The sequence below is a fragment of the Heterocephalus glaber genome, unplaced genomic scaffold (assembly GCF_053883595.1).
Source record: "Heterocephalus glaber isolate CG9 unplaced genomic scaffold, H.glaber_assembly_v1.0 deba00001509, whole genome shotgun sequence".
Lineage (NCBI taxonomy): Eukaryota > Metazoa > Chordata > Mammalia > Rodentia > Bathyergidae > Heterocephalus > Heterocephalus glaber.
Window position 1 is genome coordinate 989,774 of NW_028258325.1, and position 25,187 is coordinate 1,014,960.

Genomic DNA, 25,187 nt, shown 5'->3' on the forward strand with positions numbered 1-25,187 from the left:
TCCTCATCAGCTATCACATCTGTGGTCACTGGCCACCAGCAAGTCCGTCCTCCTCAGGGCGGGCAGCACTTCCGCTAACCTAAAGCTGTGCATGATCACACAAACCCAAACTCCAGGCTAAGCAGCCTGCCACGTCCTAGAGGGGCCAGTGCAGGATGTCAGAACTCACCCACCCTCCAGGGAATGCACTGACACGCAGGTGCCCGCACACCACAGCCATTCCCCGAGCCGCAGAACACACAAGCACAGCCAACTGGAGACCCCACAAGCCCAATGGTGCTCGGGCACTTACAGGAAGTGAGGAGCCAACCCCAGAGGCCATAGGTTATGTGGCTCAGATCAGATCAGAAATGAGGCAGCCACAGGGTGGAGAAGACCAAGGGCCACCCGGGAGGAAGGCAGGGAGGGCAGCGTGGCCATGAGGAGACCCGAGGGCCTTCATGTCAGCTGAAGGCTGCTACTGGCAAAACCAGAGACTGTGCTGTGTGTGCCATCCAGCACACAGCTGCCACAACTTAAACTTACACCGCACCAAAATCAGCCCAGCTCATCAGCCCCCCACTGCAGCCATGCTGGGTCTGGACAACACGGACCCCACACATCTCCATGGCACATGGTCAAATACTTCTGCAATTAATTTTTATTGTTTTTATTGTTTGTAATAAAAATGTATGGCCCAAAGTGAGATGTGCAAGCTGCGTATAGTGGCCTCATCCCAGCACTGAGGAGACCACGGCAAGAGGACACGAGGACACAAGCCTGGGGCCAGCCTGGGCTGCACAGCGAGTTCAAGGCCAGCCTGACGCACAGCCAAGGCTTTGTCTCAAAAACCCGAAACAGGCCGAGGATTCAGCTCAGTGGCACTGTGCCAGCCAGGAAAGCAAGTGCAAGGTCCTGAGTTCGATCCCCCGCACGGCAAAAAAACAAAACAAAAAAAGCAAAAACCAAACAAATTGAGATTTCTGTAAATGCAAAATACACACTTAGTTTCAAAGACTTAGCTTTAAAAATGTATATTTTGGGGCCAGGGATTTAGCTCAGTGGTTCCACTGCCTGCCTGGCAAGCACAAGGTCCCAAGTTCAATCTCTGGCACCAAAAAAAAAATGTAAATTTTTGCTGGGTACAGTGGTGCACACCTGTAATCCCTACACTTACAGAGGCTGACGCAAGAGGATCACTGCAAGTTCAAGGCCAGCTTGGGTAACTTACTGAGATCCTGTCTCAAAATAAAAACTTTTTTTTTTTTGAGACAAGGTCCACCTATGTAGTTCAGCCTGGCCTTGAACTCACTGTGTATCCCAGGCTGACCTTGAATTTGGGATTACAGGCGAGCACCACCACACTCAGCTCAAAATAAAAAATTTTTTAAAAGGGCTAGGGATGTAGTTCAGTGACACAGTGCCTGTGGCCTCAATCTCTAGTATCGCAAAAGAGAGAGAGAGGGAGAAAACTTCTGACAAGGATGCCAAAATTCTTTTTCAGTTCAATGGGAAGAAATAGTCTGTTCAACAAAGGATACCAGACAGCTTGTTTTCATGCAAAAATATAAGTGTACACTTATTTCATACCACATTGAAAATGGATCAAGGACTACATGTCAGAGCTAAAACCATAGACTCTTCAAAGAAAACAGGTGCAGCCAGGCATGATCCTGCACATATCTGCAATCCTAGCACTCTGGGAGGCTGATGCAGGAAAATTCAAGCCCAGCCCGGGCAACTTAATGACTTAGGGAGACTCTGTCTCAAAATTTTAAATTTTTTTTTTTTTGGTACCGGGGATCTAACTTGGGTCCTTGAGCTTGCATAGAAGGCAGCGAAACCACTGAGCTAAATCCCCGGCCCATGTCTCAAAAATTTAAACAGGAGCTGAGGATGTAACTCAGTATGAAAGCCCTGGGTTCAATTTTTAATTTCCCAACTCTGGAAATAGAAAACTATAGGAATAAATCCTCATGACCTCGCATTTGGCAAAGGATTCCTGTATATGACCCTACAAGCATACACAATCAAAGAAGAAACAGATCAAATGGATTTCATCAAAATGAAAACTTCTGTTGGGCCAGGGATGTAGCTCAGTGGTTCCACTGCCTGCCTTGCAACCACAAGGACCTGAGTTCGATCCCTGGTACGAAAAAACAAAAAAAATGAAAACTTCTGTGCGTCCAAGACACTATCAAGGGAGTGAAAACACCAACACCCTGCATGAGAGAGAGTGCAACAAATCATGCATCTTTAAGGAACCAGATCCGGAATATATAAGGAACTTCCCACTTCCCCCAGCAATAAAGAGAAACCACCCCATCTGTAAATGAACCAAGGGTCCCAAAGGATATTCTCCAGAGAAGTCATTCAGCTGACAACAGGCACAAGAGAAAATGCTCATCGCTAGCTGCTGGGGAAACACGAATGAAAAGCACACTGGGACACACTCTGTGCAGGCCCAGCACTCGAGAGGCTGTCAGAGGATCGGAAGTTCGAGGCCAGCCTGGGCTACTCAGCGAGACCCTGTGTCAAAATAGACAGAAAGCAACACAAGGGGTGGGGATGTGGCTCAGTGGCAAGTTGCTGCCTTAGCAGGCACGAGGTCCTCGGTGCATGTCCAGGACCTCAAGACCAAGTACAACGAGTCACAGTGAGACGGACCTCACACCCCCAGGACTGCTGCAATCATAAGCTGGACAGGAACAAATATGCCAAGATGGTGCGAGGAAATCAGACCCCTTGTGCCCTGCTGGGGAACACACATGGTACAGCTGCTATAGAAAGCAGGTCAGCTACCCTCACGATGTGAAGAGACAGCAACGGCCCCAAGAACAACAACACAAGTCCACTCACAACCCCTGTGTGTGTGCTGACCGCAGAGTCACCCACCACAGTGAGGAGTGGAGACAGCCCAGATGTCCACGTGTGCGCTGGTGATGCCGGGGGCCCCATGTGCTCAGCTTCCCATTCCAAGTTCGGACGCTTCTGCAGTGGTGACAGCTGCTTGCACACTGCACCCTGTCGGCCACCACCACCCAGCTCCCTCACCCCCCGGACCCCACGTGGCAGACAGCACTCTGCCTCTAGGGCCCACGACGACTCACCGGGCCAGCCTCGCGGGTTTTGCGATTGAGGTCATCCAGACTCTGGTTCTGCAGCTTCTCAGTGATGAGTGTGACCATGGCTGAGGCCCTGGCTCCATCCACACCGATGAGACCACCAGCTGTCAGATGGCCCCAGCCATCACGGGGTCTGAGCTCACTCTCAGGGTCATGTGTCCATTTTCACAGGGGCGACACATCTCCACAGGCTCCTCAGAGCTGTGAGTCTCTGCAAAGAGAAATTGTCCCATGACCACACAGGGAACTGTTTCTGCATGTGCACAAAATGTGATGGACATGTCTGCCTGAGAAACACCCTCCCACTGAAAACTACCCCGCACGCCCTCCCCTGCAGCTTCTACTACAGGACTTCTGGAGAAGGGGTAGAGCCTCAGAGGCGTGCACTGCCTGCTCCGAAAGCGGGCCAAGAGCAGGAGAGGAGGCAACGTCAGCAACATCTTAGAAGCTGGGAACCTGCCAGGAAGCCAGGCTGGGGGTGCTGAACCCCAGAAGCGGCTGCTGAGCCCCCACATCCTCAGGGCTGCTCCGGCAGCTGAATGCCCCTCCCACCTGGGCTCCAGCCCCTTGAAGCTCAGGTTTCCCCGTGCAGAGGCCAGGCTGAAATGGGACGACCATGAAGGGGGCTCAGAGGCCCTGAGTTGAGCAGTGCAGGAGTGGGCAGCTTGGACCACCTCACCCCAGGGAGATCCCGCACACAGCCAGCACCTTATCCCCTGCACAGCTCCAGTACTGCTCGGGGTCCCCAGGGTGAGCAGCCACCAAGGACACCAGCCCTGGGAGCGAGAGGCCAAAACAGACCGTGCGAGAGCAGATAACAGCAAGCTGGAGAGAGCCCCACCAAGAGGGACAGCCACGGCAGTCAGCTTCGCCCAGGGGGACAGTCAGATCGGGATGCCCGCAGAAACAGATGCCCAAGGAAACGAGAACAGAGCTCCTGAAGGACCCTCCACAGCTCTCCAGAGCTTGTCCCCAGCTGCTGCTGGACCCAGCAGTGCCCCCCTGCCCTGGGGGGCGTCCCTCATAACCATCTGTCCCAAACACAGTGCAGTGACAGTGTGGCCCAATGCACAGTTCATGCTGGGAAAGCAAGGAGAGTCCAGCCTCATGCATGTCAGCAAAATACGTCATCAGATCAAAGGAGACTACACGAATGATCCCACAACTCAACACCCACTTTTCATCCTTCAAGTACACTCTCAACAGGACTCAACAAACACTTCCTTTATGAGCCTTTGAAACAGGAGGTCTAAAAGCCAGCACTGGACTGGGCAGGGCACGTCAGGGACACTCGGTGGGCATGGGAAGCAGGGCCAAGTGCCACCATCCACACTGCCATCGAGCACACGTTGGGCAGCCACAGGCCTGGCTCAGGGCTTCCCGTGTGCAGGTGTGGACCAGGTAGCCCAACCCAGGCAGGTTTGTGAACACTTCAAAAGACACCATCCAGGTGGGCACCATGGGACATGCCTATAATCCTCACTACTCAGGGGGCTGAGGCAGGAGGATCTCGAGTTTGAGGCCAGCCTGGACAACTTAGCAAGATGTCTCAAAAAATTAAAAGGGCCGGGGACATAGCTCAGTGGTACAGCACCTGACAAGAGGCCCTGGGTTCCATCTCCAGCACCACCAGCAAAGATAAAAAAGGTTAAAAAAAAAAAAAAAAAAAAAAAGATGAAAAAGGTACCAGCCACCATGGGCTACTCCAGACCAGGGGACATGTCACAAAGACTAAGCCACTGCTCCTGTTGAGGTCATCAAATCTGAATTCACACCCACTGAGACTCACGCACTCAGTGTGCTCACTGCAGACAGCCCCCACCCTCCTGGCCAGGGATCAGTGCTGCCCAGCATTCCCACCCATGAGCTGCAGCACCCAGGCCAGGCCCAGCCACACCTGTGTGCTCCAAGCAGGAGGCTGACTCCAAGCCACGGACAGCACAGGGCCAGCAGGGACACAGCAACCGTGGGCGTCCTGGCTCCATGTCTTACTTCAGCCACACTGAAGGACAGGGCCCCACAGGGGGCCCTCAGCCAGATGCAGGGCAGGCTGGCCGTGATCCCCCATCCCACAAACCCTGACATCTACACAGCTCCCTTCTCCTCTGGCTCACATGCCACTCCGGGCCTGTCATGGGCCTTATCAAAACCTCCTGGTTTTATAAAGCACACATCAGCCCTAGGAAGGCCTCAGCAGCAAATAACTGGAAAATAACTAGTTTTTTTTTAAGGGCCACACAGTCTTTGGAGAAATGTCTGATTCCACAGCTGGAGCAGCTCGGGATGCAGGGTTCGAGGCCAGGCCCCGAGGAGGATGAAGGTGCCACTGGCAAGCAGCACATGGAGACAGAGTAGATCACTCCACAGAGGAAGTGACAATCCCCGAATCCACACACACATCATCAGCTGTGAAAATCAGTACAGCACACGAGAGAAAGGAGAGTGCTTCCTTACAGCACAGTGCCAACTATAAGGGTAGACAGAACAGGAAGCCTAAAGATCTGCCCTCGAGCCAGGCGTGGTGGTGCACACCTGGCATCTCAGCTCTCAGGAGGCTGGTGCAGGAAGACTACAAGCTGGAGAGGACAAAGCCCACTATGGGACCCTGACAAAGGAAAGGACCATCACCCTGTCAGGAGGAAACCTTAAGCAAACCCAGCAAGGTCCCCTCAGCCAAGTACCCAGCCTGCAGCAGCATCGGGGTCGCAGAAGGCCAGAATAAGGCCGTGTCCTCCCTGGAGGGGACCAGATGCAACACAAGAGCACAGATCAGGAAACCGACACAAGGAAACTACCCCAAATCTGACTGAGCACTGAGATGACACCAGCTTCACATCCCTGACTGCATCACTGCCCATGATGACATGACATGTGGACATCTGCCAGAGCTGCAGCTCACTAAAGATAACAGCAAGGAAGTGCAGAACCACCATCTTCTGTCGACAGATAACTCAAAACCTAATGTGCTAGGCATGGTGGCCCATGCCTGTAATGCCAGCACTTGGGAGGCTGAGACAGGAGGATCTCCATGAGTTGGAGGCCAGTCTGGGCTACAAAGTGAATTCAAGGTCAGCTTGAACTACACAGTGAGGCCATCTCAAAAATAAATAAATAAATAAAACACCTTGTAAATACGCTCCCAAGGGGCTTGCTGGATGACAGTGTACAGGAAAGAGCATGCCCAGCACAACCCACAGGCCCACAGGCCCACACAGCGCACACAGCACCTCACAGGCTGCAGGACAGCTCAGTACAGACAACCCAGGGTCCCATCCCCTGCACTTCACCTAGAGCCACAATTCAGGAACGGAACTACGCCAGGCGCCAGCAGCCCCTCCTTCTACTGGAAGCCAAGGGCAGGGGCTAGGAGCAATCAGATCCAGCACAGAACATGGATCTCCTCCAAGGTGGAGGAAGGCACAGCAGAGATGGTTACTAAGGCCCGGGTTTAAACCCAGTGCATGCCCAAGGCTGCCTCACTGAGGGCTTAATGAGGGGAGGTGGCCCTCAGTCCTGGTCCTCGAGCCCTGGTGGCTCCTGGGAGGCCTGGCACTCCTGGGCACACACTGGTAAAGCGGCATCTGCACTGCATGGTTATGCACCTTCTCCAGGACCTGTCTGCTTAGGACACTGGTGACTGGGTAAGGGCCCACTGTAATCCACCACAGCCTCATCTGGGTTTCTAAATTACATCTGTGAAGACCCTACTTCGAAATAAGATCACATTTAGAGGTGCTAGGGGCTGGGACTGCAATACGGCTTCTGGTAGGACACAATCAACCTACAAGGGGGCAAACCAGTCTCCCCTTACACAACACAGAACCACTGGGACAGTCGCTCCGGCAGCCCTGTGCAGGTCCAGGGCGGAAGCCAGCAAGGGAAGAGAAAGGCAAGAAGTGAGATAGTGAGACAGTGACAGATGGCCGTGAGAAGGATGAGGACAGCGAGGTGCCATCGGTAGCAAGGTGGCCTGCTCCGAGGGACAAGCACCCCTGCAAGGGGTGACAAGGGGACCAAGACCACAAGCTGAGCAAGAGGTGCCAGGAGAGTGAGAGCTGGCAGGAAGTCTGCCTTGCCGAGGCGGAAGCAGGGCAGACTGGCAGACTGGTGAGAGAAACCTGGCTCAGGTGACAGGACTGAGCACCTCTGTCCAGTGAAGGTGGACCCCAGGCCCCGGGTGCCTGCAAGAGCTGAGGACCATGTGCCGGGGTGTCTCAGGACGAACAGTCCCACATGAAGGGCCCAATTCTGAGCCCATTTCCATCACCGACACTTCCAGCCCACTCCTCCCTCTCTCCTCGACAACCCAGCACCCTGTTCCCCAGCCGCCCTCCTAGGCTCAGGGCAGGGCCCAAGTCCTTCCTACCATCCTCCTCCCTCACCCCACACCACAGGCCCCTGGGCCCTCATCCCCTGGGGACCACACTCCAAAGAAGCACCAAAGTGGGTTCTATTTTTGATTTTTAATTCAAATATACTAGGCATGGAGCCAGGCATGGTGGCACACGCCTGCATACCCAGCACTCAGGAGGCTGAGGAAGAGGATCACCACAAGTTTGAGGCCAGCCTAGGTTACACAGTGAGTCAAGGCCAGCCTGGACGACAGAGTGAGGCCCTGTACATTACATGGAGTCAGAGCACTTGTAAAGCCATGACTGTCAGGCCATGGGGGGTTGTTCCAAACTGGGCAGCAGAGCTCTCACCCTTCCCATCTGTGTCCACCTGTCCCTCTCACAAGGACACATCACCGTGGACCAGAGCCACCCCGCTACAGCAGAGCCTCACTACACACACAGACAAAGCCCTGTTTCCCAGTGAGGTCGATTCTGGGGTCCTGGGCATCAGGCCTTCGGCACACGGTTGGGGGAACATCACTCACTCACCCGTAACAAGACTTGTGCTTTGCCAACCGTGGCGCAGGTGTGGAACCCATACAGCTGCGTGCTGCCCTGCAGAGGACCTGCCCCCTGCAGCTCAGCCGGGCTTCCCCCATGGCACCAGACTCCACATGGAGAAGCACCTGCTGCGGCTGTTCCCTGCGCCCCCACACCTCCTCCACTGAAGAAGGCGCCTTCCCGGGCTGGGGGCTCTCAGCAGTGGCTGAGCGAAGGGCCCTCTCCTTTTCACACGCAACCCCTCCTAGTGGGGGTTCTTCCCCAAGTCCCCAGCAGAATCACAAAGTCCTACAGCAGGCTTTCTTGGGCCAGCCCTCTGCTCCCAGAGCCTGGCCTGGCGCTCAGCCTGGGAGCGCCATCCCAGCCCCTGCGTCCTGGGTGGGGGCCCATGAGCTCACGCCCGGACACCAGCTGGCTTTCCGTGCAGGAAAGAGTGCAGGGGCCCCCAGCAGCCCCATCCTGGAGACCAGAAGGCTGCTGGCTGTGGACGTCCCAGCCTCTCCCCAGTGACTGGCTGAGGAAGGGCGGGGTCTGAGGGGCCTGGAAGGGTCCATCTCCTTCCGGGCTCCGCCCGCCAGTCTGCTCCCTGGTGCCCTGAGCACTCTCCCCTAGCCCTCTGCCATGCCATTCAGACTTGGAGTCACCCAGCCACAGACCGAAACGTGAGCCAAAATAAATCTCTCCCCTAAGTTCTGGGTGTCAGGCATTTTGTCCCAGCGACGAGGGAAGTGACTAAGTACATCCTCTCCTCCTGTGTCTCCACTCTGTGGTTCTCATTGTCACTGAGATGCATCCTCAGCTCCATCTCCCAACCCTACCCATGACACTGCGACTCTGCTCCAGGCTCTCTGAACACCCAGTGCTGGAGGCCACAGGTCACACTGTTTCCGGTTATTCCTTCTGCCCCGCCCTGCACACCACAGTCCGAGGTCTTCTCCACTTGCTGGCTGGGACCCCAAACCCCACTCGAGCTCTGAGGGAGCCATCATCACCTGCTCCCTGCAGGGGTCCCCACTCACAGAACTCATCCTGCCCCTCTGCCGGCGAGCTGCCCGGTGCAGGGAGAATCAGCCCAACCTGCAGCAGAAGGATCTGTGCCTCGGGCTCCAGAGCCAGGAGGTGGAGAAGCACTCTCTCGCAGTACCTGCCTGTGATCCAGAGCCAGGGCAGTTGCCGGGCACCCAGCCCCCAGCCCCAGCAGTGGACCAGGCTCCAAGTTAACCCTGGACTCCGAAGGAGCTACTTCCCCTCCCTTCTGGTTCCTAAAGCATGAAGTGAGAAGGCGGCTTCTGGGCCCTGCACACCTGTAATCCCAGTATAAGGAGGCTGAGGCAGGAGGTTTAGAAGTTCGAGTGCTACCTGGCCAACTTTGAAAGACTCTGTCTCAAAATAATAATAACAACAATACCAATAAAGGGCTGCCAATGTAGCTCCATGAGAGAGTGCCTCCAGGTTCAATCCCTAGAACCGGGGGGCAGGGTCATACAGGGAAATGAGCCTGCCTCGGTCACACCCCAGCTAGCCAGGGCTTCTCAGGGCCTATTCTGCCGTTTCACACCCCAAAGGCACTGGGGCCTGGGGTGGCTTTGACAGAAAGAGACACCAGCCAAGCTCACCAGCCCTGTTAAACCGTGTGCATCCCAAACTCAAGGGACACCAGGCAGACTGATAACCACGCAATTAAACCACTGGCACCAACTCCAGGTGCTCAGAGTTTGCTCTTTAGTTTTCTCTCAAAAAGCACCTGAAAGCCAGGCACAGTGGCACACAGCTGTGGTTGCAGCTACTCAGGAGGCTGAGAGGAGGATCACTTGAGCCCAAGAGCTAAAGGGCAGGATAAGCAGCACACGTAAATCCTATCTCTTAAGAAAAAAAAGCACTCAGGGCTGGGGATTTAGCTCAGTGGTGCCGCCGCCTGCCTGGAAAGCGCAAGGTCTCGAGTTTGATCCCCAGTACCCCAAAAAAAAAAAAAAAAGCATTCAAACAATAATAATCAGCTGCACTTCAGTCAGTCGTGTTGTGGTTTCCGAACAGGCCTGAAGGTTCCTTCACCCAAGGAAAAGGGGGGTCGAGTCCCTGCCCTGACCAGTCACGTGCTGGGCAACAAAGACTAAAGTAGAGAAGATGTTCCAACCGCCTGGCTCTTCGGACACATCCAAAAGGAACATGGGAGTCCTGCCGCTCAAGTCCTCCTCACCTGGCCACCAGAAGGAGCGGCAAAGAAGCCACCAGAGGAAGTTCCAGCGACCCCAGAAGAGACCCTGTGCAGGGACTGCACAGCCAGGCAGCTCTGGACTCCAGGCCCCAGCACCACAAACAACAATAAGCGATGATTACTGTGCCAATTCGCCCACTCTGCAGGTAAGTCGCTGTGCTGCCACAGTAACCAGAATGGTGGCACTTCCTCCCCTACTTCGGAGCCAGTCGGGCACCACCCCTGCACAAGAACTGGGGAGAAGGCAGTGCTGGGTCTCACCTTCCCAGTACAGTCCCTGTGACTACTGGATCTGATCTTTCTCCTTGGTGACGAACCAGGGCCAGTCTCCTTTAAAAAGGCACATTTAGTGGCACACAGCTGCTATGCCAGCACTCTGGGAGGATGAGGAAGGAGGGTCACAAAGTTCAGTTTGATGAGACCCCGTGTCAAAAAAAAAAAAAAAATTAAAGGGGTGGGGATTTAGCTCAGTGGCGCCCACGCCTGCCTCATAAGCACTAGGTCCTGAGTTCAATGCCCAGTACCAAAAAAAATTTTTTTAATTTAATTTTTTAAAATTAAAGGAAGGGAGGGCAGGGATTTAGCTCAGTGGTTCCGGCGCCTGCCTCACAAGCACAAGGTCCCGAGTTCAATCGCCAGTACCAAAGAAAAAAAATTAAAGGCTGGAAATCTAGTTCAGTGTGAAGGCTCTGTCTTCAATCCTCAAAAGGGCACATTCAGGAACTACACTGATTCCTAGGAAAGCCTGGTACCACAAAGCTAGTGCTACTGATAAACTGTGTCCAAGACCTTGGAAGTCTTTTTGAAAAGCCTTTTCAAGACAGGACAAAACTAAATGAGAAAAGGAAAACCACCTGCCTGTTCAAACTAACCAATACCATTCTAAAGTTAAAACCTACAACTAGTTGATTTAAAAGCACATCCAAAAGTCAATTAATGTGACTCTTCACACCAATAAGCTAAAAAAAAATTGTATCATCATATCAAGAAATGCTGGAAAGGGCCGGGGATTTAGCTTAGTGGTTCCAGTGCCTGCCTCACAAGCGCAAGGTCCCGAGTTCAATCCCCAGTACCAAAAAAAAAAAAAGAAAGAAAGAAATCCTGGAAAAAGCATATGACAAAACCCAACAACAGCCATTCCAAATTAAACGCAGCAAATGGGCCGGGAGTGCAGCACAGGCCTATGATCCTAGCTCTCCAGAGGCTGAGGCAGGAGGATCACCAGGTCAAGGCTGCCTGGGCTACACAGCAAGACTCTATCTCAAAACAAGAACAAAAACTTAATGAAAAAAAAAAAAGAAAAACAAAAACAGGGCCGGGGATTGTTACACACTGTGACAGTGTTCCGCCTCCTGCTCAGTGGTTCCGCCGCCTGCCTCAAAAGCGCAAGGACCTGAGGTTCAATCCCCAGTACCAAAAAACCAAAAACAAAAACTCAGCAAATAGGACTGGGAGTTTAGCTCAGCAGCAGTGCTCCTGCCTGGCAAAGCCCAAGGCCCTGAGTTTGATTCCCAGTACCAGAAACTAGCCTAGCAGGGCTCTGGCCTGGTGAAGGACATGAAAGCTGCACAGCTGCCCTTAGCCTCCCTCCCTCCAGGAGACACAGAAGCCCATCCTCGAGCGGAGTTGGGAGTCTCCTCAGATCCAAGCTGCACGAACCTTTCTCCTGCACGCCCAGCCTCCCGAGCTCAGCAAAGGGACAGGTTCTCTATAAACCACCTAGTGTAACAAGATGGACACACACGCGCACACAGACAGGTTTTCCTCCATGTTTCCTGGCTCACTGCCCAGGTGACAAGACTAAATGTTGGGCAGTTCGGCCTCAGAAAGTAGTCTCTCTCTAGGACATTAACTTGCCCTCTTTTCACCTGATAATTTCTTTTCCCTTGGGCTTCCTGCTTACAAGGCAAGCACTCTACCACTTGGGTACATCCACCACTTGGGTACATCTCCAGCCCTTTTGTTTCTTTCTGAGACAGTCTCACAAAGTTGCTCAGGCTGGCCTCCAACTTTCGATCCTCCTGCCTCAGCCTCCTGATGGCTGGAGTTATAGGCGCACACTACTGCAATGGTTTGACATTTTGATCTTAATTCTCATCAAGTAACACCTCATGTGACAGTGTGTGACAAGGCCCTTGCAGAAGGCACACTGAGGACCTGCAAGAAGCCCTATGGGTCTCCGCACCCCATCAGCACTGGGTCAGCACCTCTGTCCAGTCACACTTCAACGCATCATACATGCCCCCATCTGCAATGACATCTCTAAAAAGCCAGAAAGGCCAGGATCTGGGACCCCCTGGACTGGAGCACATGGAGGCTCACAGGCAAGCAGACAAGCAGCCACCCGTGCGCCAGAGGCCAGGGCACCCCTCGCCTCAGTCAGAGACTGTGCTCCCGACCTCCAGACCGGGCCCAGGCATCTGTCCACACAGCCCATTATCTGTAGGAGAAGTAGCCCATTCCTGTGATCTTAGCATTTGGGACTCTGAGGCAGGAGGATCGGCCCGAGTTCAAGGCCAGCCTGGGCCACAGAGTGAGTTCGGGACCAGTGAACTACACTGTGAGACCCTGTCTCTTCAAAAAAGAAATCCTTTATGTCAAACCAGTAAAACTAAGTATAGTGTTTTCTGAGTACTTGTAAGGCACCCTAGCAAATTAATCACACCTGAGGAAAGGGCTGTGTGAATTTTAATTGGTATCTGGGTAGTCAGGAGACCTCAAGGCCAACTTCCAAGTGGTCTGATGTGGGGCCAGTGCTGGGCCCCAACCTGTGGGGCCTGATGTGGCCTCCGCGTACTGAGTGTGGGAACTGCACTGGCCTAGAAGAACCCGGCTGGTGTCCCCACAGAACTGACTGCCGCTTATGGGGGAGAGGTCCTCAGGGCCACAGAAGTCTTCTGCATGGGGGCCGTGGCGTGAGAGCACGGGGGAGCAAGCACACCCAGGCCAGGGACCCTGCTGTAACAGCACAGACTTCCGAAGAGAAGAACTTCCTCAGATGACCAGCAGTGAACACGTGGAATTTGAAATTAAAACACAAGGGCCAGGGATTTAACTCAGTGGTTTCACCACCTGCTGCCCAAGCGCAAGGACCTGAGTTAGATCCCCGGTACCAAAAAAAAAAAAGAAAAGAAAAGAAATTAAAACACAAGACCTTGTGCATCAATACTGAAAAAAATTACTGAGGTTTACATCAATCTAATGAAACCTGTGCAAGATCTATACAGAGCTACAAAACTCTGATGAAAGAAATCAAAGACAAGGCCAGGGATTTAGCTCAGTGGTATCACCTCCTGCCTCGCAAGCAAAAGGTCCTTAGTTCGATCCCTGGTACAAAAAAAAAAAAATCAAAGACACACTAAATAAATGGAGAGAGTCCATGTCAGTGCACAGGAAGACTCAATACTGCCAAGATCTGATCTGATCTGATCTATGCATTCAGTGCAATGCCAAATTTCTTAATCCAAGCTACTTTAACAACACCACAGACTGGGTGGCTGATGGACAATTTTTTTAGTGGTACTGGGAAATGAACTCAGGGCCAGTCCTTTTCTGTGTACTGTTTTGCTTTGCTTGTTTTATCTTTTGAGACAGAGTCCCACTAAGTCACTGAACTGCCCAGGCTGGACTCAAACTTTCAATCCTACCTCAGGCTCCCAAAGTGCTAGGATCACAAGTGTGCACCACCACACCCAGCAAGAGGAGCTCCTAACAACAGGAACTCAGCAGGCCTGGTGTCTGCTGAGGGCTCTCTGGGGCACACGTGGCCATCTTTTCTCTGTATCTTCACAAGGTAGAGGGGGCAAGAGAGTTTTCTGGGGTCTCTTGTCTAAGCACTAATGCCATTCCACAGAACTCTACCATCACAAAGGCCTGGCCTCCAAATACTATCACATGAATTCTGAAAGGACCATCAAACCCCCAGCAAGTTATTTTATGGATATTGAAAAACTGACTGTAAAGTTTATATGGAAAGGCAAAAGACACAGAATAGACAGCACAATATCTAAGGAGAACCAAGTTGGAAGCCAGGCACCACCCACTGTAAAGCCACTGTAATCAAGACAGTGCAGTGCTGGCAAAAGGGCAGGCAGATTGACGTCACAGGACAGAGCCCATAAATGGATGCACACAGGTAACTCATCTTTGACACAGGAGCAAAGGCAACACAATAGAGAAAAGTCTTTGACAAACAGAGCTGGAATTGGATATACAGCTACAGAAAAAAATTAATCTACATACAGGCCATACACTCTTCACAAAAACCAATCAAAATGGGTCACAGACCTAAATGTACAATGCAAAACTACAGGGCCGGAGATGTAGTTCAGTGGTTCCAGCACCTGCCTTGAAAGCACAAGGTCCCAAGTTCAATCCCCAGTTCCAAAAAAAAAAACCACTATAAAACTCCTAAAAGGTAATGCAGGAGAAAATCTAGGTGACCTTGGCTTTGGCAGTAATTTTGCAGCTACAACAGCAATGGCAAATCCTTAAAAAAAAATGGTAGGGCCGGGGATTTAGCTCAGTGGTGCTATGCCTCCCTCGAAAGCACAAGGTCCTGGGTTCAGTCCCTGATACAAAAATCCTGGTAATTTGGCCACATTACAAGTTAAAACTTTCTGAGCCTACCATGGTGATACAGGTCTATAATCTCAGCTGGGGCTGGGGATGTAGCTCAGCGGCACAGCACCTGCCTGGCAAGCTCCAGGTCCTGAGTTTGATCCCCGGTACTAAAAAAAAAAAAAGCATAATCTAGTATAATCTCAGCTAATTGGGAGGCTAAGACAGGAGGGTCACAAGTTCAAGGCCAACCTGAGCAACTTAGTGAGATCTTGTCTCAAAATAAAAAACAAAAACAGCTGAGGATGTGGCTTAGAGCTCCCTGAGCTCAATCCCTGGCACCACAATAAAAATTAAAAATTCTACTCTGTGAAAGAATAAAAAGACATTCATTCCTGGAAGCAAGTGTTACTTTGATTCCAAAACCAAGTAAAGACCCAACCCAAAAAGAGAACTACAGGCCAACCTCCCTAATGAACATAGACACAAAAATCCTCAACAAGATACTGGCAAACAGAATACAGAGGGTCATTAAGAAGATCATACACCCTGACCAAGTTGGATTTATCCCAGGGATGCAAGGATGGTTCAACATTCGTAATCAATAAATGTAATACACTGTAAACAGAGCCAAGGACAAAAACCATAAGATCATCTCAATAGATCCAGAAAAGGCATTCGACAAAATCCAACACCCACTCATGATAAAACCCCTACAGAAAATTGGAATAGAAGGTCTTTATCTCAACCTGATTAAGACTATCTATGAAAAACCAACAGCCAACATTATACTAAATGGTCAAAAACTGAAAACTTTCACGCTAAAATCAGGAACAAGACAAGGATGTCCACTATCACCACTCCTGTTCAATATAGTTCTGGAAACATTAGCCACAGCAATTAGAAAAGAGAAGGAAATAAAAGGAATAAAGATAGGAAAGGATGAAGTTAAATGGTCATTATTTGCTGATGATATGATACTTTACATAGAAGACCCAAAAAACTGGGCCAAAAGACTTCTAGACTTAATTGACAGATTCAGTAGAATAACAGGATATAAGGTCAACACTCAAAAAACAATAGCCTTCTTATACACAAATAACAGACTCACTGAGAAAGAAATTAGGGAAACAATTCCTTTTACAATAGCATCCAAAAAAATGAAGTATCTCAGAATCAATCTAACAAAGGAAGCAGAAGACCTCTACACTGAAAATTACAGCACTCTGAAAAAGGAGATGGAGGAGGATATAAGAAAATGGAAAGACATCCCTTGTTCCTGGGTAGGAAGAACCAATATACTGAAAATGGCCATACTTCCAAAACTACTATAATAGATTTAATCCAATGCCAATTGAAATTCCAACAATATACTTCACAGAACTAGAGAAAACAATCCAAAAATTCATTGAGTCCCAGAATAGCAAAAGCAATTCTAGGCAACAGAGACATGGCTGGGGGTATCACAATCCCCAACTTGAAACTATACTACAAAGCTACTGTGATGAAAACAGCATGGTACTGGCAAAGAAACAGACCCGAGGATCAGTGGATTAGAAGATGCAGAAACAACTCCAGACATACTCAGCCACCTCATCTTTGACAAAGGAGCCAACTACCCTCATTGGAGGAAAGATAGCCTATTTAATAAATGGTATTGGAAAAACTGGATTTCAACCTGCCAAAGATTAAAACTAGACCCATACCTATCACCGTGCACTAAACTAAGATCGAAGTGGATTAAAGATCTAAAAAAACACTAAAGATTAAAGATCAGAAACACTAAACTTGCTGGAAGATAAGTTAGGTAGAACTCTTGAAGACATTGGCATAGGAAAAGATTTTATGAACAAAACCTCAGTAGCACGGGAACTAGCACAAAGAATCAACAACTGGGATCTCATCTTATTAAAAAGCTTCTGAACTGCCAGAGAAACCACCAACACAGCTGAGACAACCTACAATTCAGGAAAAAAATTTTAGCAGCTGTACCTTAGACAAAGGACTACTATCTAGAATATATAAAGAATTGAAAAAAATCAGATCCCCCAAATTCAAAGACCCAATTCAAAAATGGGCATCTGAAATGAACAGACATTTCTCAGACAAAGAAGTAAAAGCAGCAAATAAATATATGAAAAAATGTTCAACACCACTGGTCATTCGAGAGATGCAGATGAAAACAACCCTGAGATTCCACCTCACCCCAGAAAGAATGGCTGCTATCAAGAAATCAACCAATAACAAATGCTGGCGGGGGTGTGGGGAGAAAGGAACCCTTCTCCATTGTTGGTGGGAGTGCAGACTGGTGCAACCACTGTGGAAATCCATATGAAGATACCTCAAAAAACTAGGACTAGAGGTCCCATTTGATCCAGCTATTCCTCTGCTGGGTATCTTCCCAAAAGAATTAAAAGAATCATACCACAGCAATATATGTGCACCCATGTTTATAGTAGCACAGTTTGTAATAGCTAAAGCTTGGAAACAGCCCAAGTGCCCATCAACTGGAAACTGGATAAAGAAGATGTGGATCTTTTTATAAAATGGAGTACTACTCAGCCATAAAGAATGAGAAACTAGAGACATTTATAGCTAAATAGATGCACACTGAGGCCATACTCTTAAGTGAAATAAATAGGACACACGTGTAAATACCGAATAGTTTCTCTAGTGTAAGAAACTGCAAGTGTAAATAAGAATTAAAATGATTAAAATGAATAATGGATAATTTGAAATAGGAATAAAAGGTCCAAAGGGGTAGGGGTGGTGGGAGGGGAAGATGAAAGGAAAGAAGGGAAAGGAAAAATTATGAGAAAAGAAAACAAATGGAAACAAAGTCTTTGTAAATAGGAAAGGGTGGAGGGGGTGAAGGGCGCACAGGAAATGGGGAGAAAAAATAAGAACCAAGATACATCATGTACAGGTACAAGCACCCAATGATAAATGTAAACGTATTGCATACCTAAAACGTACCAATAAAAGAATTTAAGGGGAAAAAAAAAGAATAAAAGACAAGCCATAGACTAAGAGAAAATATTTGCAAAAGATTTATCTGATAAAGGACTGTTATCCAAAATATACAAAGAACTTTTAGAACTCAGTAAGAAAAAAAAAAAACACTGAAAAATGGAACACTCTGTGAGGCAGGAGGATCACAAGTTTGAATCCAGGCTGGGCAACTTAGCAAGATCCTATTTCAAGAGGATTTAGCTCAGTGGTTTGGCCGCCTGCTGTGCAAGCTCAAGGACCCAAGTTCAATCCCCATACGAAAAAAAATATATATATATATTTGGGCCAGGGATTTAGCTCAGTGGTTCCGCCGCCTGCCTCGCAAGTGCAGGGACCCGAGTTCAATCCCTGGTACCAAAAAAAAAAAAAAAAAAGATCCTATTTCAAAACAAAATAAATAAATAAAAATAAAAGGTCTGGGGATAATAGCTTACTACAAAGGCTCCGAGTTTAATCCCCAGTACAAAAAAAAAGGCCCGAAGATCAGCAGTTGGCAAAAAAGCCTAGTATGGAAAGATACTCCACACATCACACTCACCAGGAAAATACAACTGAAACACTGAGGCTTCACCACACACTGTTAGAAGGGCCACCACCCAGCACACTGACACCACATACCAAGGAAGACACCGAACAACAGGAACTCAAATTCACTGCTGGTGGGAAGGAGAAATGGTGCAGCCACTCTGTCAGATAACTCGGCAGATTCTGACAAAAGGAAACTTCCTCTCACCACAAGACCCAGCAATTGTGCTCCTTGGCACTAACCAAAGGAACTAAAAAACTTCTGTCCACACAAAAAGCTACACACAGATACATACAGCAGCCTCACTCCTAACTGCCCAAACCTGGCAGCTACCAAAACGTCCTTATCACATGAATGGGCGAACGTGGTCCGTCAAGATAATGAGATGTTATTCAGTGCCTCAAAGAGATGAGCTGAAATACTAGGAAGAGACATGGAATAAAATGCCCCTTACTCAGTGAAAGAAGCTAATTTGAAAAGATTACACACATGGGCCAGGGATTTAGCTCAGTGGTTCTGCCGCCTGCCTCGCAAGCACAAGTACCCGAGTTCGATCCCCAGTACCAAAAAAAGAAAAGAAAAGATTACGCACATGATTTTAACTATGATGTTCTGGAAAAGGAGAACCATGGAGACAGTAAGGCCAGAGGTTGCCAGCGTTGGGGGAAGGAGGGATGGAGCACAGAGCACTTTTAGGAGAGTGAACTATTCTGATAATACATATAATGGTAGAAAAAAATAGCGATAGGTACATGTCATTACGCACTTGTCAAAAACCATAAAATACAAAACACCAAGAGTGAACTCTAATGTCAGCTATGTACTCTGGTGATGCTGATGTGTTAACAGAGATTCTCAACTATACCACACAGGCCACTGTGTTGGAAAAATAGGGGAGCCTGTGCAGGAGTAAGGGGTAGATAGGACTCCATATCCTGCTCAACTATGCTGAGGACCTAAAATTGCTCTAAAAAATTAACTCTATTTCTTTTAAGTATATAGAAACCATGCTTGAAGTGTTATCTTTCCAACCCAACAAAGGAGAAAAAAACTCAAATCTTAAAATAGAAATGACTGTTGTCACCTGTCTACCAACGAACACGGACACATTTCCACATGGGAGAAAACACACAGCCCTGCCCAACCTCGCCCGGAGAGCTGGGTGGAAGCTGCAGCCCAGACTCTGGCAGTCCTACACACGAGATGGACTCACCTCTCTCTCCCCCCGGCCCTGAGCTTCCTGGAAACTGAAAATAAGGAGAACCACCCACACTTCATGAGGCCTCAAGGAATCAAATGCAGTAACACATGTGAAAGTACCCAAGTCTCTGGTACATGTTTAAATTATGATTACTTACATTAAATGCTTAAAAGACTGAGAAAGCTACTTTTCCTTTGAGAACTATCATTGCAGACAATGCTGAAAGGGTTTATATAAAAAACAACTCTAATTTGCCGTTTTTTGTTTTCTCCAGTCCTGGATATCAAACTCAGGACCTTGCGCTTGTGAGGCCTGCACAGCGCCCCAAGCTACATGCCCAGCCCCAATTTGCTTTTTTTTAAAACATGTTTCCAATGTTTCCAATGCATCAGTGAAAAATACCTAAGGGTCTTCTTGGTTTTCCTCTCTACCTGTAGAACATATTCTCAGTCCACGCCTCCTCGCACTCCTGTTCCCTGCGCACAGAACTCCACACAAGCAAACGTCTCTAAGCAGAAAGGTCCCAATGCATCCACTTGAAGAGTGAAGGCTTCAGCACTTTCTCTGTGCTGTCTGTGCCCTCCAAATCCAACCTCAGTTAAAAAAAAACTAAGGAGCCATCCACAGGGGCAGAATTGTTACCACGTCACTTGCCAAGCAAGGCAGTGCAACCCTCTAAGTGGCATCACAGAGCTCACCAGCAGAACGAACTCCAGAACCGGGCTCTAAGTCCAGGGCCAGCAGGGGAATCGTCCACCAAGACCCAGAAAGGTATCACGATGACCAATACCCAAAACACAGAGGGGACTCAAGGGTGACAATGGCAAATGAACTCGGGAACAACTGTCTGCAGGAACTCCTGCACCAGCTAGCTCAATTCAAAGAAAAGCCACTGTTTCCAACCAATTTCAATTTCCACTTTGGAACAGTATTTGGAGTTTCAAAAACAAATTTCCCAGCCTTCTACCATCAGAGCAAGAAGCCACACTTTCCTCCTTCATGGACTCACTTTCATCAGGGACACAAGTGACAGTCGGTGACAGCTGACTGGGTCTTAAGTGGCACCAGTATGCACCATTTAAATTTCTTACACAATATGAAACTGAAGCATGCCCAACTAATTCATCTCTGTAAGTTCTTGGAGCTCAGAGATTATCACAGACCCAAATAAGTAATGGATCAGGTTCGAGCTTTGAAAAAGAAAGGGGCTGGGGTGCAGCTCAGCAGAGGAGCACTTACCGGCACTGGACAAGCCCTGGGTTCATTCCCCAGCACCGCAAAAAAAGAACAAAAACAAACAAGAAAGGTAACTTAATAGAAGTGTCCATTAAAGTTGATTCACTCCGTGATGAAATACAAACATCCAAAAAAGTCAATTTAACGCACATAGAGTGTTAAAACCTCAGATATAGGACTGTACTTAGATCATAATCCCAATCTAGAATAAGGAATTAGCCAATCAGGAACAGTAAACTGCTACACACCTAACACTCCTTTCTCCACTCACATGGACGGTTTTAAAGCGACTTACACCCGTCCAGTCTAAGCAAGAAAGTAGGTTCAGAATCCACTCCCACGTCGCCTTCCACAGGTCGTGCGGAGGGTCCCACGTGGTCTGGGTCCACCCTTGGGCCTCCCCTATTGTGCCGTGAAATTTCGTCAAACTTCCTGCTTCTCTAGGCTACAAAATGACAAACACGTGAGCCCCAGAAAGGGCTGTGGCCCACCGGCCCAGTAGGGCGACAACAGGTCACAAAGGCGACACGCAAAGTTGACTCAACAAGTGGCATTGTGCAAGCCCCTCACAGCGCTCAGGCGAACCTGGACAGGTCGGAGGGCGCCCGCGGTGCTGGCGCTCAAGGGGCGCCTGGGCAGGCCAGAGGGGGGCGCGGGGCACGCAGGGAGCCTTAGGGTGCTGGGTATTCGGGGCGCGCAGGGGTCCCGGAATGCACAAGGGGGTCCCAGGGTGCGCGGGGGATTCCAGGTCGGGCAAGGCTCCCGAGGTGCACGGGGTGGGGGGGTCCCCAAGGTGCACAGGGGTCCCAGGACGCGCGGGGGTCTCGAGGTGTGCGGGGGCCTGGCCCGGTCGGACAGGGTCTGGAGTGCGCAGAGTCCGAACCCTGCACCCGGGCGGTCCCGTGTCCACGGCGAGGAACGGCCGGCGCGGGGTTCTGACAGCGTGGGGACGCGGCGTCCGCGGCACGAGCGGGCCAAGTTCGCGCGCAGCCCCGCGGCCGCACTCCACAGACCGCGACCGGGCGCGCGCACCCCGGCCGACCCGGCTCGGTACCTGCGCGGCGCCGTGGGGCCGAGACCGGGTAAGCGGGTAAGCGAGGAAGCGGGCAGCGCAGGCCGCGCTCCTCGCATAGGGACGACGCGACGCGCCTCAGCCGCGGCGGAACAAAACCGAGGCCGCCGCCCCGCCCCCTCCGGCTGTCCTCATTGGTCGCCGCGCCGCCGCCGCCGCGAGCCCGTCAGCCGCCCGCCCGCGCGCCACTGCCACCGCCCCTCAGCGCTCGATGGGCGGGCCGACGCCGAGGGCGGGGGGCGGGGACTCCCGTCCTGCCCCGCCCACCACCCGCCCGGAGACCGCGCTGTCACGGCGTGAGCCTGCGCTGGCTCCGCCTCGTGCCGGAGCCCCGCCCCCTGTTCTAGTGCGCTGGGAGTGACGTAGTCCCGGGCCCAGCGGGCGGGTGGCGGAGACCTGAGACGGAGGGCGGGGCCGCGTAGCCCGAGTACCGGAGCCCGAGAATGGCCTCCCCGCCCTGCCCTTGACCGCTGTCTTTGGGCTCCTCGCTTACACTCTCGAGTCTCACTTGGAGACCTCCAGCGACGTTGGCAAGGCGGGTTGGCAAGGCGGTGTGAATGAGATACGCGTGACAGACGGGGAACTGGTCCCACCCGAGCCCAGTTGGCCTGGGGACACCCGAGGGCCACCGGCGCGGGATCCCAGTTGGGGCTGTGTCCTGGGCCCCGGGCCAGACCGGGCTCCCTTCCTGGGAGACCCAGTCAGTCCTCCTCTGGTGGGCAGCCCATCAGTGCTGTCCCCTTTACAGCTGAGGAAACTGAGGCACGGTGGTTCCAGGCAGCCCAATCCTAGTCTCTGCCATCGGCTCCACTAGCTGGAGAGACGTCTGGATGGGAGACGAGGTGGGAGGAGGTCAGAAGGAAACACCCTGTCGTGAGCTCAGCTACAGCAAGGACGGCCCCGGGGCAGGAGGAGCGGAGTGAGCAGAGCTCAAAAGGACAAGTCCCGCGCGGTACAGAAGGCCCCGGAGCCATCAGCCAGACAGTGGGAGGGTGGGTCCCGGGGGCTTAGTTTACTGGGGACGGAGCATATTCTGTTACCATTTGGCTCTGGGACCCAAAGGCCCGTGTTGAAGACTTTATCCCCAGCACACGGCGCTCAGAGGGCCCCTTAGGGAAGTGACTGATCACCATGGCGCTGTCATCACGGTAGGTTAAAGCCATTGCGGGTTCACAGCCACGTGGACCTTGGCGAGGGGTGCAAACTACAACGGGCTGGGGGCTGCTCGGAGGAGGTGGCTGGCTCACTGTGTCCCCATCCTTGCTGTATGCATCCTGGCCACCAGGAGGGGAACAGCTTCCACCTAGGCCCAATGGAGTGTCCCTCCATGAACACTGCCTCCTCAGGCCCAAAGTAATGGAGCCAGCAGCTCATGGACTGAAACCTCTGAAACCGTGAGCCGAAAAAACTTCTTCTTTTAAAATGTTTTTTCTTAAACCAGGCATGGTGGTCCCCATCTGTAATCCCAGCACTCCAGAGGCTGAGGCAGGAGGATGGTAAGTTCAAAGCCAGTCTGAGCTACATAGCCAAACTCCGTCTCAAAAACAAAAGTTTTTCTCAGGTATTCTGTCAGCCATGGAAAGCTAACAGTGTATTTTACTGCTGTGAACATTCCAGTGCACATTTTTGTTTGCACTCCTGTTTTTAACTTTTAGGCATACACCCAGCAGAGCCACTGGGTCACAGTCACCCTGTTTGTTTGCATGGGTGATGGCACTGAGGATCAACAGGCAGGGCTCCTTCCCTGAACTAGGCCCCGAGCCCTCCATGTTGAACTCTGAGGAACCACCAGACTCCTTTCCACAGCTGCTTTTCATCTTTAAGACAGTTTTTTGAAGAGATGTTTTCGATTTTGATAACATCTGATGGATCGGTATTTTTACCTGATGCTGTGTGCCTTGAGTATCTGCTAAATGACTAGCCTCAGTCTGTCGTGGTCAGAGCATGCTGTGTGCAGTTTCAGTCAAGGTCAGCGTGCTGAGCCTGCCTCACGGCCGCCGTGGTCTGAGCACGGTGCAGGTGCGCTTCTCAGTGGGAGCTGACACTGTTGAGGGGTGGTGTCCTGTGAGTGGGAATTAGGTGGAGGTGGTTGAGTGTGGCTAGAGTCCTCTATGTATTTAGTGACCTTTTTGTTCTGTTTGGCTTTTTGAAACAGTCTTATATGTAGTCCAGGCTGACCTTGAACTTGGTATATAGCCCAGGCTGGCCTCAAATCGTGTTCTCCCGCCTCTACTTATCAATGACTGAGTATTGAAATCTCCAAATATAATTGTGGATTTAAACTGGGCATGGTGATGCATGCCTGTAATCAGGAGGCTGAGGCAGGAGGATGGCAAGTTCAAGGTCTGTTATGGTTTGGGTCTGGATGTCCCCCCAAACCCTCATTTGGTCAGAGGTGCTGAATCTGGAATATGTGATGCTGGGATTAATGGTGTGTGATTACTAAACCACTACACATGAGTAAGTAGTTGGGCACCACCCTAATCCCGGTAGTCTGGATGGGATAAAAGGCAGAAAGACTCAGTGAAGCTCTCGTTACCTTTGCTACCTTGTGCTCACCATGTTGTTTCTCCTCTTTAAGGCCTGTTTGCCATCCCTTCCTTGGAGCCAGCTGATTACAGACTGAACCTCTATAAACTGTGAGCTAAATAAATCCCCTCTAACTTTGGGTGTCGGGTATTTTGTCTCAGCAACGAGAGAAAAGTAACACAAGGTCAACCTGGGCAACTTTGTAAGACTGTCTCACAATAAAAATAAAAGAACTGGGTGTGTAGCTCAGGGGTAGAGCATTTGTGGGTTCATTCCAGTACTGGGGGAAAAAAAAAAACCTTGTGATTTTTTTTCCCGCTTTATTTGTATCAAATTTTCACATCATGGTTTGTTGTTGTTGTTGTTGTTTTGAGACACGGTCTCAATATATAGTTCAGACTGGCCTTGAACTATGTAGCCCAGGCTGGCCTCGAACTCAAGCGATCCTCCTGCCTCAGACGCCCAAGTACTGGGATCACAGGCATACGCGACCATGCCCAGCTTACATCATGTATTTTTAAGACCTGTTATTAACTGGATACCCACTTAGGATTCTTACTTCATCCTTAAGAAATGACCTCATTAAGGAACATCATTTTCTTCTGTGCAGTAGCATCACTTGCTCTGAAGCCTGTCTGACATCACTGTCCTGCCTCCAGCTTTCCTCATCGAAGTCTGCATGGCCAATCTCTTCCGAACCTTCTACTCTGAACCTGTGTGTGTCTTCATATTGAAAGTGGGTTTTATGCAGCCGGCCGGGGTCTTGTTTTTTTATCCAATTTGGCAGCGTCTGAGTTTTTGTTTCAAGTCAGAGTTTCACAGTTTAGTGTCCTTCCA

General features: G+C 50.5%; 1 protein-coding gene and 1 long non-coding RNA gene across 5 annotated transcripts in view; one reads left to right on the forward strand and one right to left on the reverse strand.

Annotated features, from left to right (window-relative positions):
• Nucleotides 1–21,954, reverse strand: part of Fam53a (family with sequence similarity 53 member A) — a 32,925-nt gene extending 10,971 nt beyond the window's left edge. The window contains exons 1-3 of one of the 3 annotated variants that reach the window (XM_087187203.1): nucleotides 21,804–21,941; nucleotides 21,045–21,194; nucleotides 3,090–3,315 (exon numbers count right to left, since the gene is read on the reverse strand). In XM_087187203.1, the coding sequence (XP_087043329.1) occupies nucleotides 3,090–3,167 (78 nt within the window). In that variant the 5' untranslated portion in view covers nucleotides 3,168–3,315; nucleotides 21,045–21,194; nucleotides 21,804–21,941. Of the gene's footprint in view, nucleotides 1–3,089; nucleotides 3,316–20,997; nucleotides 21,195–21,803 lie in introns of those variants that run through there. The other 2 variants (XM_004847430.3, XM_021260431.2) reach the window with 2 other exon arrangements.
• A 257-nt stretch (nucleotides 21,955–22,211) lies between these two features.
• Nucleotides 22,212–24,558, forward strand: LOC110349714 (uncharacterized). Of its 2 annotated transcripts, none has more exons than XR_015441238.1 (3): nucleotides 22,212–22,356; nucleotides 23,263–23,317; nucleotides 24,403–24,558. It is a non-coding gene; the product is annotated as an uncharacterized LOC110349714 (long non-coding RNA). The 2 variants fall into 2 exon arrangements; XR_015441239.1 differs by lacking the exon at nucleotides 22,212–22,356 and adding an exon at nucleotides 22,610–22,773.
• Nucleotides 24,559–25,187: the final 629 nt, after the last annotated feature.